The 13,378-nt window shown below is 45.7% G+C and overlaps 2 protein-coding genes across 2 annotated transcripts; one reads left to right on the top strand and one right to left on the bottom strand.

Annotated features, from left to right (window-relative positions):
* Nucleotides 1–2,044: 2,044 nt before the first annotated feature.
* PHALS_02915 (arginine-trna ligase) lies at nucleotides 2,045–4,492 on the top strand (the record flags this gene model as incomplete). Its single annotated transcript, XM_024717380.1, has 1 exon — nucleotides 2,045–4,492. The coding sequence occupies one exon, from the start codon at nucleotides 2,045–2,047 to the stop codon at nucleotides 4,490–4,492; it is 2,448 nt and encodes an 815-aa protein (XP_024582884.1).
* A 229-nt stretch (nucleotides 4,493–4,721) lies between these two features.
* PHALS_02914 (RWP-RK domain) lies at nucleotides 4,722–5,585 on the bottom strand (the record flags this gene model as incomplete). The annotated part of the gene is made up of 3 exons (XM_024717378.1): nucleotides 4,722–4,811; nucleotides 4,896–5,321; nucleotides 5,391–5,585. The coding sequence occupies 3 exons, from the start codon at nucleotides 5,583–5,585 to the stop codon at nucleotides 4,722–4,724; spliced, it is 711 nt and encodes a 236-aa protein (XP_024582883.1).
* Between the last annotated feature and the right edge of the window lie 7,793 nt (nucleotides 5,586–13,378).

Raw genomic sequence — 13,378 nt, 5'->3', positions numbered from 1 at the left:
AAATTAAAGAATACGTGACTTCTAACCAGGTCCCACATTAGCTCAGATGGTAGTGAAGTGGTGGAAATATCCAAACCACGAGAAGTCGTAACCACTTCGGCAAGACTGCCCATACGTCGTGGACGATTATGACCAGTGGGATTATGACGCTTCGGGTCGTCATACGACTCGCGCTTCTCGGCAATAGCCGGGGAAGCAGAAGAGCCATGAGCTGAGCTCAAGCTATGGTCTTGATCTGCTGTGTTCGTAGGCTCACCCGTGTTGGAATCCACAGAGCTCGCGGGAGCATGAAGGATTAATCCATTTGTCGCAGGGCAAAAATAAAATAGAAGTCGGCGTCGCGCCTGGAGTTTAGCAAACTTGAACCGAAGATGGAGTTCTACGCGCTTGTCCACCTCCTTGTGGCTCCGCTATAAGTTACACCGCGAGAAAAGTTTCTGATGCTGCTGCACCATCGCTCAAAGAGCTTTTCATCACCTGCAGCGGTTTCGCCAGGGGCGAGTACCACAGGAATCATCCGCATTGCGGGTACAGGAGCGCCTCCTCCCTGAGCACGAAGTCAAGCGCAATACAAATCCGTTGAAATTTCTCGAGGTACCAAGAAGCGAGCTCGGAGAGCTTTTCGTCGGTCAAGCTCAGCTTGTGTAGTGGCCGAGAATTGAGTGATCGTGTCTTTCGCTTCAGTAGCGAGATCCGCCGAGCGGAAGCCTTATTCCACACGAAGGTCTACGACCGAACGTGGATTCGAGCGCAGGAGAGCCGCCTTGTGAGCAGCCTCCAATTGCTGCACCTGTGCCTCATCGAGGCGATTGGTAATAATACCACTCTTCCGAAAGCCGAGAGGTCGGGGAACGGACATGGTGTCCACAGAGTTTAAGCTTGGCTCACGTCGCGCCGTTGGCGCACCTCGCCCTCCTCTTCTATCCATCCTCGGAAAGGAGTGTCCGACTCGTAGTCGATTTCCTCCAAATCCTCGACGACGAATTCCGTCGCCTGTGGTGGGCGCGGTGTGGCGCCCGGGTGCCGAGAGCATGGGATGTGCTTCCCGTGAGCGTGCTGTCCGGAGTTGCGCCGCGTGCTGGAGAGGATGAAAGGCTCTTCCCGCGGGCACTCTCGGAATCAGCGAGGCTGGGTGGCTTTCGTGTGATAGACGCAGGGCTCATTGAGCAGAGAATGCGTGAAATAGGTTTTGGAGACGTAAAGGTGTCATAGACACGCGAGCCTCGTACGAGGCGACAGATACATGTGAATTGTGGGTATTCACAATTTTGATAGGGGAGAGGGTTGCACGTACCCTAATTGAAGGGGTGGGTCACACAAGATGGTGTGACATTACAAAAGTGTGGATTACACAAGCTGATGTAATCACACAATGGTGTGGCTACACCGTAATTAAACCGTAATTCTTAAGGTTTACTATTTAATTCGGAAAATCTAGAGATTTAGATATAGCGCATACTGTTAGGATTTTTGAACGAAAGAGTATATTTGCCTCTGGGTCAAGGTTGTGGGTACTCTTAGAGGTTGCGGTCCGCTACACTCGTACTGGTTTTAGTATAGACCGAAGTTTGGTGACTAAGTAAGCTTCCTCTAAGCAAAACCCGCTGCACACAACCAGTACTTAATGTATTTTTATTGTATAACCAGTTATCGTACTTTGTCCGGCTTGTATGATTCGACAATCTTTATTTGTTTACATTTGCAGTCTGGCCTTGCCCAATTAAGGTGACGTACATCGTACGATCAAATGCTGCGACTGTTTGATTTGGAAAGCGCACAACATACAAAAAATCGTCTCCTTTGGAGCTAGAATTTCTTTTGTAAGTAGGATCCTTTGTAAGTTGTCGACCAAGGGAAGCAGAATGTGCGCAGGGAAGTTGCTTGTCATTGTAGCTACATGGTCCCTCTTGAAACAGATGCGTTTCTTCATTTTAATTTTTCAGTAATTCGTTCGTGAGAGTCAATGTACCCATGAAAAGGTACATCCTTTTGTAGCCTACCACATCATTAGATAGACGTGAACTTCCTCTTGAATCGTCTAACCATGCAGCTTCTTGTCGGCAAAAAGTTAGGCGATGAGGAGCTCAAATGCTTCCTGGTGCTTTCAATTACTGACACCGAGTTTACCCTGGGCGTTGCAGATAAAATGTACTCAAGCTGCGGCCCACAGTTGGCCATTAAGCCTAATGACGAATTGCTCTTCTCGGCTAACGCCGTTTGTCGCTTCATAGCCGCCAACGCTGGCAAACTACGGAGCGATGATCTGGCCGTGGACGAGTGGATTGAATGGGAGGCTAATACGTTAGCCACATGGCTGCGTGCGGCCAAGGCTGCCAACAACAAGAACAGCGAGTTGGCCGACCAGCTGGCAGCCATGCTTGAAGCGAAGGAAGATGCACGCCCTAAAAACACGAAGGAACTACAGTTTCTTTTTGGCGCAGAGCTTTCACTAGCTGACATCGTGGTTGGCGTTACCTTGCGCGCTGCTTTTAAGATTGTAAAAGAAGAGAAAGACGAAGCTGCCATTCTTCAGACTTTTCGCAAGTACGTAGGTCAGCTTTTTCTTCGCGAGGACCTAACAAAGGGTATGGCTAGCATGAAAAGTGCTGGAAAGACAACTAAAAAGGGTGGAATGACTCCGGGCGCCGCCTCTGGTGTCCTCGCTACACCATTGAAAGACATTAAGCGGTCCAATTTTAAGCTAGACCAAAATCTTAAAAAGGGTATTACGTATCACAATATTCTTGAGGTTGTCGAGAGTATTTTTGATGCTGCCATCAAGGCTGCGTATCCAGATTTGCTCATCCCTCCGGTTGAAGTAACGCGCACTAATGTCAAGAATGCCAAATTTGGTGACTATCAGTGCAACTCAGCCATGTCCATCTTTACAGCGCTAAAGGGTACACCGAACGCGGCTCGTTCGCCTTGTGACGTGGCTAACACAATTATTGCCGCCATGCCCAAGACGCAGGTGCTGGATCGTCTAACTGTTGCCGGCGCAGGCTTCATAAATGCTTTTCTAACCAGAGAATTTTTGGTTGCGCGCTTGCACACTATACTGGCAAACGGCGTACAATCGGCCCCACAAAGAAAACAGACGATTGTCGTTGACTTTTCGTCTCCAAACACTGCCAAGGACATGCATGTGGGTCACTTGCGTTCCACAATTATCGGTGATACAATGTCTCGCATTCTTGAATTCCAGGGTCACGATGTGAAGCGTATCAATCATATTGGTGATTGGGGCACTCAATTTGGAATGTTGATCTGCCACCTCACGGAGACGTATCCAAATTGGGAGACGGAAATGCCCAACGTTACCGATTTGACCAAGCTTTACAAGGCTGCGAAGGAGCGTTTCGATGCCGACGAAAAATTTCATGAGCGCTCAAAGGCGCAGGTTGTGCTGCTACAGTCCGGTGATCAGAAGTCCCGAAAAGTTTGGGAGACTCTGTGTGAAATTAGTCGCCGCGAATTTCAGAAGGTCTATGATCGACTGGGCGTGTCACTTAATGAGATGGGCGAGTCGTTTTACAACCCAATTATTCCGAGCGTCCTGGATCTGTTGCGTGCCAAGGGCCTCGTCGAAATGAGCAATGGTGCTGAGGTAGTGTTTACCAAAACTTTTAAACAACCATTCATGCTAGTAAAGAGTGACGGCTCGTACTTGTACGACACGACGGATTTGGCTGCGTTGTGGTATCGCCTTCACGAGATTAAAGCCGAGCGCATAATATACTACACGGATTACACGCAGAAAGATCACTTCAGCTTACTTTTTGAGGTGGGGCGTATGTCGGGTATTTACGACCCGACCAAGCAGCGTGTAGATCACGTGGGCTTTGGTACAGTAAATGACGAGTCGGGTAAGCGTTTCAAGACGCGCTCGGGTGAAACCGTTCGTCTGGTGGAGCTTCTAGATGAGGCAAAGGTCCGGATGAAAGCGCAACTGGTGGAGCGTATCAAAGCGAAACAAACGTCACTTCCAATGGATCAGGTAGACGTTGCCGCCGAAAAGCTTGGCTATGGTGCAGTGAAGTATTTTGATTTGCGCCAGAGTCCGACGTCTAATTACATTTTCAGCTTTGACCGCATGCTGTCCACCAACGGTGACACAGCTGTCTACCTAATGTTTGCTTACGCCCGTCTGTCATCTATTATCCGCAAGTCCGGTGTCGACATAGCTGCACTTGTAGCCCAACAGCAGAAAGAAGGCAACATTCTCATGCCGGAGCATCCAACGGAACAAGCCTTAGTCATTGAGTTGCTTCAGCTGCAAGACGTGATCGTATTCATTAATAAGGACTTGTGTTCCAACAGGTTGTGCAACTACTTGTACACTGTCTCGGAGAAGGTACAGACGTTTGTTACTGCGTGCCGTGTAATCGGCAGCGAGGAGCAGAACAGTCGTCTCCTGCTGTGCGACGCCACTGTCAAAATCATGAAGACCTGCTTTTCGCTGCTGGGCATTGACCCGTTGGACCAAATTTAAGCTTTAAGTGGTGCCTAAATGTTCGAAAATCAGGTGATTAGATTACGCTGATAAAAAGCCATTAATCAACACAAAGCCCTTTTAGACTAAAGCCCTTACGTTGAGGTATTTTTCATTGAATTCATGGGCGTTTCTTGAAGTGATCTAGTTAAAGCTCTATTTTAACATTGTAGGTTGTGTAATGTATAACTTGTAAGCAAAAGTACATTGTGACGTTGGCTGGCGATCTTTAGGCAGTGGTGCTGTACTGAAGCCCTGTGTCAGTCTCGAGCACAGTACAGTCGGATAGAATAAAGCGCAATGAGTACGCAGATAATCGCTGCTCGCAGGACGCAGACGCATCGTCTATGTCTTCGTCTTCTTCATCCTGTCCTGCGTCGTCATCGGAAGCAGCGGCAAGCACGGCAGGGTCTATAGGGCTGGTGCCCTTGTAACTTGGTGGCGGTAATGTTGGTACTTCTGCGGGTGTAAGCTGCAGCTCGGATGGCACTTGGCCACCTACGAGCTCCAGATATTCTTGTGTGAGCTGCTTAATTTTCTGTTGAATGCGAGATTTTTGCTCGGTATCTGACACGTGTGCCATATACTTGCACAGATGCTGAATCTTGATGAGTTTTGACGATACCTGACGATAGGGCCACCGCTGGATTTGTTTTCTTCGACAAACGCGCTTGACCACGGCTTCGCAACTTCCAAGGCGGCGTGCAGCTTCACGCAGTGGCAGATGATAGTACTTTTGCAACTCGGAGAGATCAAAGTCGGCACTGGTGCTGGCCATCTTGTAATCCTGTGAAGTGTGTCGACGCTTGGAATCGACGTCGTAGCAGTGCTGCTAAGAGTTGTTATTTTCTGGAACTCCTGATGCGCTTTTGAGCAACTTGTGAAATGACACACTTACTAGTGTGCAGCTTTCGAGCAGGTGGGTGAAAGTGAGCTCAACGCCAAAAATGAGCCCTTCGGAGCTTAGAAAATCTGTGCGTTGAGCAACGCGATGACGAGAAATTGAAGTCTGACGGTCCCTCGCGTGCCAATCGATGGAGATCAGCAACTGGACCGCATGGATTCCGGAACGGACAAACGATGTTGTCGTCATGGCGATCTCGTTACATGAGCGTTGCCGGTGTTGATCTGTTAATATTTATCCGAGAGTTTTGCTGCAGACGTATCTAAAACTATGCCTAGCCATATGCCTTCCAGATATTATGCTTGTGTGCATCAAGGATATGCCGTCCTACTAAGCATCTACTGAGATAAAGAAGATGCTAAGGCGAAAGTGTCGATTTGCAGGAAGTATGCTTGCAGACAGCTTGTTGCAACATTAAATTATATCAGTACACCACTCGTTTATGTAATTCCTCTTTGGCTGTATTTGCTGGTATCAGACATCCCAGTGTGGACTGATCGTGGCGTTTAATCCTGGTACAGGATTTCTCACTCCCGCCTTTCTGACAAAGAGCTACAATTGCAAGTCATGCTTGCTAAACGCGCAACGCTTACGACTTACATATCAGTCCTGCAGCACGGCCCAAAGATTATCTCTTATCGCCTTGGATGAGTCTCAAGATCATGAAGATCCACTTATTATTGCGGAGAATGCAACCTGTGGGAAGAAACGTCTCCAAATGCAAAATGCTTACGAATGCGCTTTACTCTGTATATTGGTTTGCTCGCCGAATTTTGAAATTATCACAAACCTGGCGATACATGATTCAAAAGTGCGATATCAGTACTAGAAACTCAGTAGGATCATTTTACCTTACTCCTTACTGGTAATTTAATATACATCAAACAAGCATATAATGCATCACATTTGTGGCACCACAAATGTCCATAGAAATCAACGCGAAAAACACTGCAGCTTTTTAAGCGGAACTGAATCTTAATCGTTAGTAATCGTTGCGAATATTCCCCAATCTCCAGAAACGCAAACAGCTCAGATGTATGGCTTCGGGCGATCTCGACATAGATATGAATATCGATCGAAGGCGGCGGTAATTTGGACGACAGCTCAGATGAGAAGCATATGTTATGGCCAAATTTCCAGCACTTGGAACACCCAGTGTAATAGTATTAGGTACCACATTAAAACCAGTAAGTATCGTGAGCACCTTTTTTATTTGTATCCTGTTTTATCTGTTTATCTGAATCTTTACTTAAACATGCTATACAAAACGTCTATACTTTGATAAACAATATACTTTATAATCTTGTGAAGAGTCAATTAAGCAGTAACCGTGCGACGCTAGCAAGAACATTGCTATGATAAGACGCTCTGGATTCTGTAGCTATGAATATTATCTGAGTAGCCAATCTTTGTAAGGCAGATTATGCGCTAGAAAATCAAGTTTTCTTATGTTTCTAAATGGGTAGGTCCTGAAAAGGAATGCTAAAATATTTGTCGTGAAATACCTTTGCGAAAGATCGCGGTCTTTAGTGCGTGCTACGTAAACATTCAGTCAAAAGTTTACCCTCCTTGACGTGTATAGACGAAACATACTATGTGTTGATTGCCAACTCAAATCAAAGAAACCAACTGCAATTTGGCCAGCTCCACGTTTCGCGATTAGACCGCAGGGATTAAACTACCGCATAATCATGTTGTCTCTACGTCAGTGACACCTCGATAATTGACGCCATAGTAGCACCGTGTCACATCAATAAAGATCGACATGTCGTTAGCGGGTGTCTGCGTGCGTACCTATTGCAGATGGACGGCAGTCTAACTGGTACCCGAAATTTGTCGTGATGGCGTCCAGGCTGGTCAACCAGCTGTTTGTTCACTCTCCGTCGAAATGAAAGGTCAACAAAGGCTTTGTCTTCTTTTGGTAGTCGCTTGATCGATGTCTTCGTATTAAAAAAAGATAGCCTACTTCGCGCTCAGCTTAGCAGCTGGGCTTGCAGAATTGTCGAGACATGTATCCAGGTTAATATTTCTGATTTCCTGTAACTTCTTCCAGACCAGATTACATGAAAAAATTCAGCAATTGACCACCTGCTGAATATGATATGTTTGTTTGGGGTTTTGAAAGGACAACATGCTGAATCTTTTGTTGTGGCTTGCCCCGATGTTCTGTTTCAAGCTATGGGTGCGAAGTGATAAGTACTTCAGTACATCAGAATATGTATAATTTGTTAGAATTTTGTCGTTTCGTCGTCTACCGATTAGTGCAATGGATTGATTCCTGATTATGTGTTTGTTGTGTTTTGCATGAGCACGTCAATCGTTACCATGAACTCAAAGCCAGTACGACACGACGATTGGGTGGGTTATCGCAAGGATACTGAACCTTCAATTGATGCACTGATAGAAAAATCGGACCTATTCAAAGCCTGGCTAGTGGATCATAAAATGGGACCAGAGCGGTTGTTTGGCACTTCGATGTTGAGAAAATGGCTGTAACTCACCAGGACCTATACTGATAGACCATCGATAAGATCAGCAATGAAGCAAGCTCGATAGCTAATAAAGCAAAGCGGAGCATCAAAGGAGATATCATTGCATCATTAAATCAGGTGGCCATGATTATATATATTCGGTACGATGTATCCCAAATCAGATAGCCCATCTGGGAACCAGCTGCATCTTCCACTTGATTTGAAGTCAAAACGATCGAGTGCTGCACCTGTCGCATGGGACTTTTGTCAGAGCTTCTTGTCGCAATAGGAGGGACTACGAATCATTTGGCAGAGTAGATGCGTCGCATCCATCAGCATTCCTTATAACTCAGTGCGGGCGGTTCACCCACTGGTGTATCGAATTAGCATAACGATCATAGTTAATCATATTGCCACAGCCATCTATCGCTCGTCTGGTTGTTGGCAGTAATGTTGAACATCAGCTCATAATTTTACCACCTGTAGCGATCAAAACATTGACAAAGTCCTGTTGTTAAGTAGTAAGCCGAGGATGAGGCAACTATGGTGGGCAGAGTAGTTTCTAGCTTGCTACGTATTCTATTCGGAAGGCGCTTGATGATGCGTTGGAAACACTTACGACCTACGTAGCAAATCGGGTGGTCCACACAAAAATTAAAATAAAATGCAATTGTATCAAGAAACAATTTTTGGAAATGCTGTAATTAAGCCCTAAGATTATCGTAAGTACTGTACTATTGCAGTACTGTGTATTGTAGGCTTCGTATTTTACTATACAATAAAATTATATGTAATTCATATTGCCCTTAGGTGTGCTTGTGCGTACCAAAGTACCAGTTCCGAAGAGGAGGGACATGACCGCACCTCAGAAAATAAACACAAATTTCGTACAGAAAGATTGTAAAACGTATCGATTTAGTAAAAGTCTTTGTTATAATTCCATATGAAGTAGCACACACCAAGTCACGATAAAGGCTCTCGATTCCGCTCTGATAGGGCTACAGAAATCCACCTGTTTGCTATCCAATGCGGACTCCTGAGAATTATTTATTTGTAAAGTCTACGGCGACACCATTGCACTTGATAACAGTTGAAGTTAATTCCACTACCACGTCGTAAAAGGACTTAATACTCAGCGAGTATGTGAGTGTTCAATCACCCACCCTTTGAAGCAGCTAGATCAGCTCAGCAAACTAATGTCTGTCACTGGCCACATGGGATCAGGGAACTGGCGGCTGAAGGGCCGGAAGCGGCAATCGCTCGCATGGAGGCGCTTTTGACTTTGAGAATGTTGGCCCCATCACACATTTTTTTTGTACCGCATACTTTGTGCGTCTCAAATCAGCTGTATACCCTATATAGTTCTTATCCCCTTTCTGGAGGTACTTATCAGGTTAGGTATATTGAAATCCTATTGTCTATAACAATAAATGTCACTTCACCTTTCCTCATCTCTACGTAAGATAACTGCCCGCGGGAAGCGAATAACGCGATGAGGCGTTTCAGTTGAGCTAAGACTTCCTCGAAAAAGTGTGCGTACACGGATGGGAAGTTCCTGTTACAGAATACGCTGGTGAGGTACGCCCCGAAGTGCTGGAGGGGGTGGAGGTAGAGATGGTGTCTGCCTTGAGCCGAGCGTCCACGCCTTTGAGGGCCGGGATTAGAAAAATATATCAATAGATAACAGAAGTTGAAAAGTGGCAATAGCTCCGGCTATTTCTCAAATAGGACCACAGCGCGTCGCGCTTGTGATCTCCAAGCTAAAAGCTGCATGCTAGAATAGGCACAAACATGTGGGCTCTCAGTAAAGCAGGCGCTCATTCTGAAGTGACTCCAAGCTTCGTGAGCTTTCTATATATATAAACATGCCCTCCGCCGTGTCCCCGTCGCAAAACAATATTCGGCAGCTTCAATGCATCGCGTCCTGCCTATTATTTTTGACATCTCGCTCCGTACGGAGTTGCACGACGCTCCTGAATTTATCAAGACTTACCACGGCTTTACAAAACCCGGAAGTTGATATCAACAACCAACAACCTGAGCTTTAAGTCCCCCCTTTTCTTCTTCTTTTACGCGTGTTCTCATTGGCAACTACCTCCGTGAGATACAATAGAACCCAGTCTTTCTCCGGAGGCCGCATCACCCTACTGGAACTTGACGCTTTTTGTGAGGGGTTTGTCGTCCGCCCTTGCGTGAGATCCTGAGCCTTGGTTTTTTTCAGCCGAAACGAAGGGGCGCTTAATGCACAAATGCACATCTGCGGGTGCAGCGATGATACTCGACAGAATAAAGATGTATTTCCCGCCTCTCCATGGTATAGGTCACCCCAGGCGCGCTAAAAAAGCGTACATTTTTAGCACCCCATCTGGCTCTCGCGCGGTACGACTCCGTTTTAATTGTGAGAGCCACACCTTCATCAAAACGTTATGATGGCCGCGGAAAGTCTCGGTGCATGCCGCACCCGCCCGGAAGCCCTCTGTTTACTTTTTACTATCGTTACCGCTTCCAGGATAGGTCTGACGCCTTTGCGGCAATACAAGTACCAATGTCTGTACGTAGTCCATTGGGATGATAAGAGTTTGTACATCTTGGAAATGGTTCTCGCTCTCTTTGGCGGGTGGACAAGAACTTCGAGCGCACCTAATATCCCTGGTTTTACGGTGCACATACCCGCGACATCGTTGTCTCGCTCTGGGCCTAAATGTGAGATTGAGATACGATCTTACCCTGGCTAGAACTTCACGAGACTAGAAGTCGAAAAGGTTGTTATCACGCACCATTCTTATGCTGGATTAATGGCGAGTCATGAACCCTCGTCTATAGCGAAAAAGATTGATTTTGGCCGGGCACGTAGCTGCGATAGCTCATATATGCAGGACATGAGTTTTCATCATAGCAATGGAATTGCCAGGTGCGTTGAGCAGAACTCGGAAGGCAGTGGCGGCAGAAAGCTGATGATCTTAGGGTGAGATGAAATAGAGCGATTGCATATCGCAGTGTCTCTGTTGAGATGAGAAATGACCGTGGTCCCCATGGCGTATTTCAAGGGATACTGAAAGAACGACCGTGAGTTGTTGTCGCCTGTACCAGAGCCGGTGGAGTAAATAGACGTCTGTAAGTCGCGTGTTTAAGGGCCGGGATGTGGTGACGAAAAAGAATATTCACTCGTGTCATGATATGAAGGTACTGTTGAGTCAACAATACCGAGCAACGCTCTCTCTATTCAAAGGAGTAAAGCTCAGTGGTTAAATGTTGAGAAAGAATATATTCGAGTGAAAATTGTGACCGGTGGTCATTCAGTCGTAAGAATCCCCCACTATCTCTGGTACAAGCTCTTACCGAGCTGGCAGAGATATCCTTCGGGATATTGCAAGATATTGCAATACGATTAGGCCACCGGAATGGCATGAATGGTACCGAAAAAAAACTGGGCTGGTTATCCTTTATGGACGGATTCATAAATGCGGATATTCACAGGGCATTGTGTGCGATGAGCAAGACATTGCTCCATCACGCGATTTACTCTCGGAGAAGAGGGGAGTGGGTCATTAAATTGACTTGGATTTCGGAACCAAACATTGCGTCGAACGGCTATGGCCTTTTTAAGAAGAATTTGGGTGACATCATTGAAGCAATTTTCCATGCGAGGTACAAAGTAGAGTTCCTGGGGAAGTAAATTGCCACACTCAACCCCTAACTATACGTCGAAAAGGCTGGCGGCAAGAGCAATTTGTGCATGCTTATAATACGCTTCATTCGGCTACGATTCCGGCACAAACTTTAAATTCTAGATAGAATGTGCTGCACAACATCATAATCGGCTGTACTTTACTCAGTTCTCTCGACGTAGTTGATAGCTGCTGCAAAGACAATAGTATCTCTCATTGCAGTAAGTACACCAAGCAGGACGCTCTGGAAATGACTTAGTACATATCTAATGCATCTGCGATGATCGGCCGCCAAGCTGCACAGACCGCATTAGGGCTATTGACAAACCTATTGTACTAGCTCATAGTCATGCAAAGCACTAAAAGGAAAATATTAAAAACAACAATCAAAATCTTGCGAGTAAACTCGAGCACAACTCGCCGATTTTGAATAAGAATTTCGCCAATAAAACAAGTGCTTTTTGGTGCCGGCAAAATCTTTTTTAAGATGCTTTATCGGAATTAAGGTTTTGAAGGTAAATTCCGCGAAGACAAAGACAATGCTATTGTATATTAGTTAGTTCCTCTATCTCAAAAGCGTTTGAGGAAGTGGTCTGGGGTGCCAGCACCTTGGACAAGTAAAGTGCAGACTATGCCGAAAAAACATGATTCCTCATTAACATCTTAAAAACGTCACCCAATGGTGTCGTAGTGCAGCGAAAGCGACGACCATACAGACTGAAAAAAATCTTCATGCGGTGCCAATATCAGGTTTTCCAAATCAATATTTTAAACCGTCAGTGACGCTTCATCTTCTGCAATAAGTTGCGCTTTATATCAAGCGATGACAATTGAGAGGAACATGTAATCGCGTTTGAACTGTTGAAGCGGCTGAAAAGTACAACCCTGTTGAGGACAAAGAACTCTTTGCATTGGAGTACGCCCTCGTCGAGTTTAAAATACACCTGCTTGTTTGTAAGCCGTTTGCAATCTATACGGATCACGCGTCGTTGCGCAAAGCGATATTGTCGTCACATTTCTCAGTGATAAATTTCCTCCTTTGCGGAATATATCTTTTGAGATAAAGTTAAAGCCGGCTCGGCTTAGTGTGGTGACAGGTGGGTTTTCGCATCCATCGGACTTCATACCATTGCACGTTATGATGGCGACGTCGCAATTTAACGAGGCGATACATGCAGCAAACGGGCAGACGCAAGATGTATTACGTTGCTGTGAGTTTTAGGAGGCAAGAAGTTTGATAGCTCAAATCTTGCTTGTCAAAGCGAGCAGTAGCACGCCTTCACCGCTATGCATTATTCCAAAATCTGCTGTACTGTATAGTGGATGGATGAGATTGTAAAGTATGAAATACTGTAAGAGGCTTAAGACACCCCTTCAGGTGGACGCACAGAAGAAAAAATACATCCTGCTCGGTGAGCACTATGTATTTTCGTGACATAGCATGTATTAGCGGGTATGCACGTATGTGCGTACGTAAATATCGTGTCAAAGGCTATTTTTATCACCACATGATGTGACACCATTATCCGGCCTGCCGCGTTCGGCAGAGTTCGGGCAGTCTATCAATGTAAATTTTATTTCGGTTTTCCAATGCTCCGTTCTGTAATACCGGTAAGATTGTTTTTGTGAAGCGTCTGAGCAAGATGGACCATCTCGTTGCTGTCAACGATAGTGTGCCCGGTCAGGCATCAGCCAGGTTTTTTTCCTCGGCAAATTTTTGCCACTATGATTTGCCGTTATATATTGTATTTGATAAAATTCGTGCTTTACAGCGAAGTTTCGGCATTAATGCGCTTCTGCTATATGTGCTGAATAACATGTAGCTTACTACTACTCTGTAGTC

Source organism: Plasmopara halstedii (genome assembly GCF_900000015.1).
Source record: "Plasmopara halstedii genome assembly, contig: Scaffold_2061, whole genome shotgun sequence".
Taxonomy (NCBI): domain Eukaryota; phylum Oomycota; class Peronosporomycetes; order Peronosporales; family Peronosporaceae; genus Plasmopara; species Plasmopara halstedii.
This window is presented reverse-complemented; position numbering and strand designations above follow the sequence as displayed.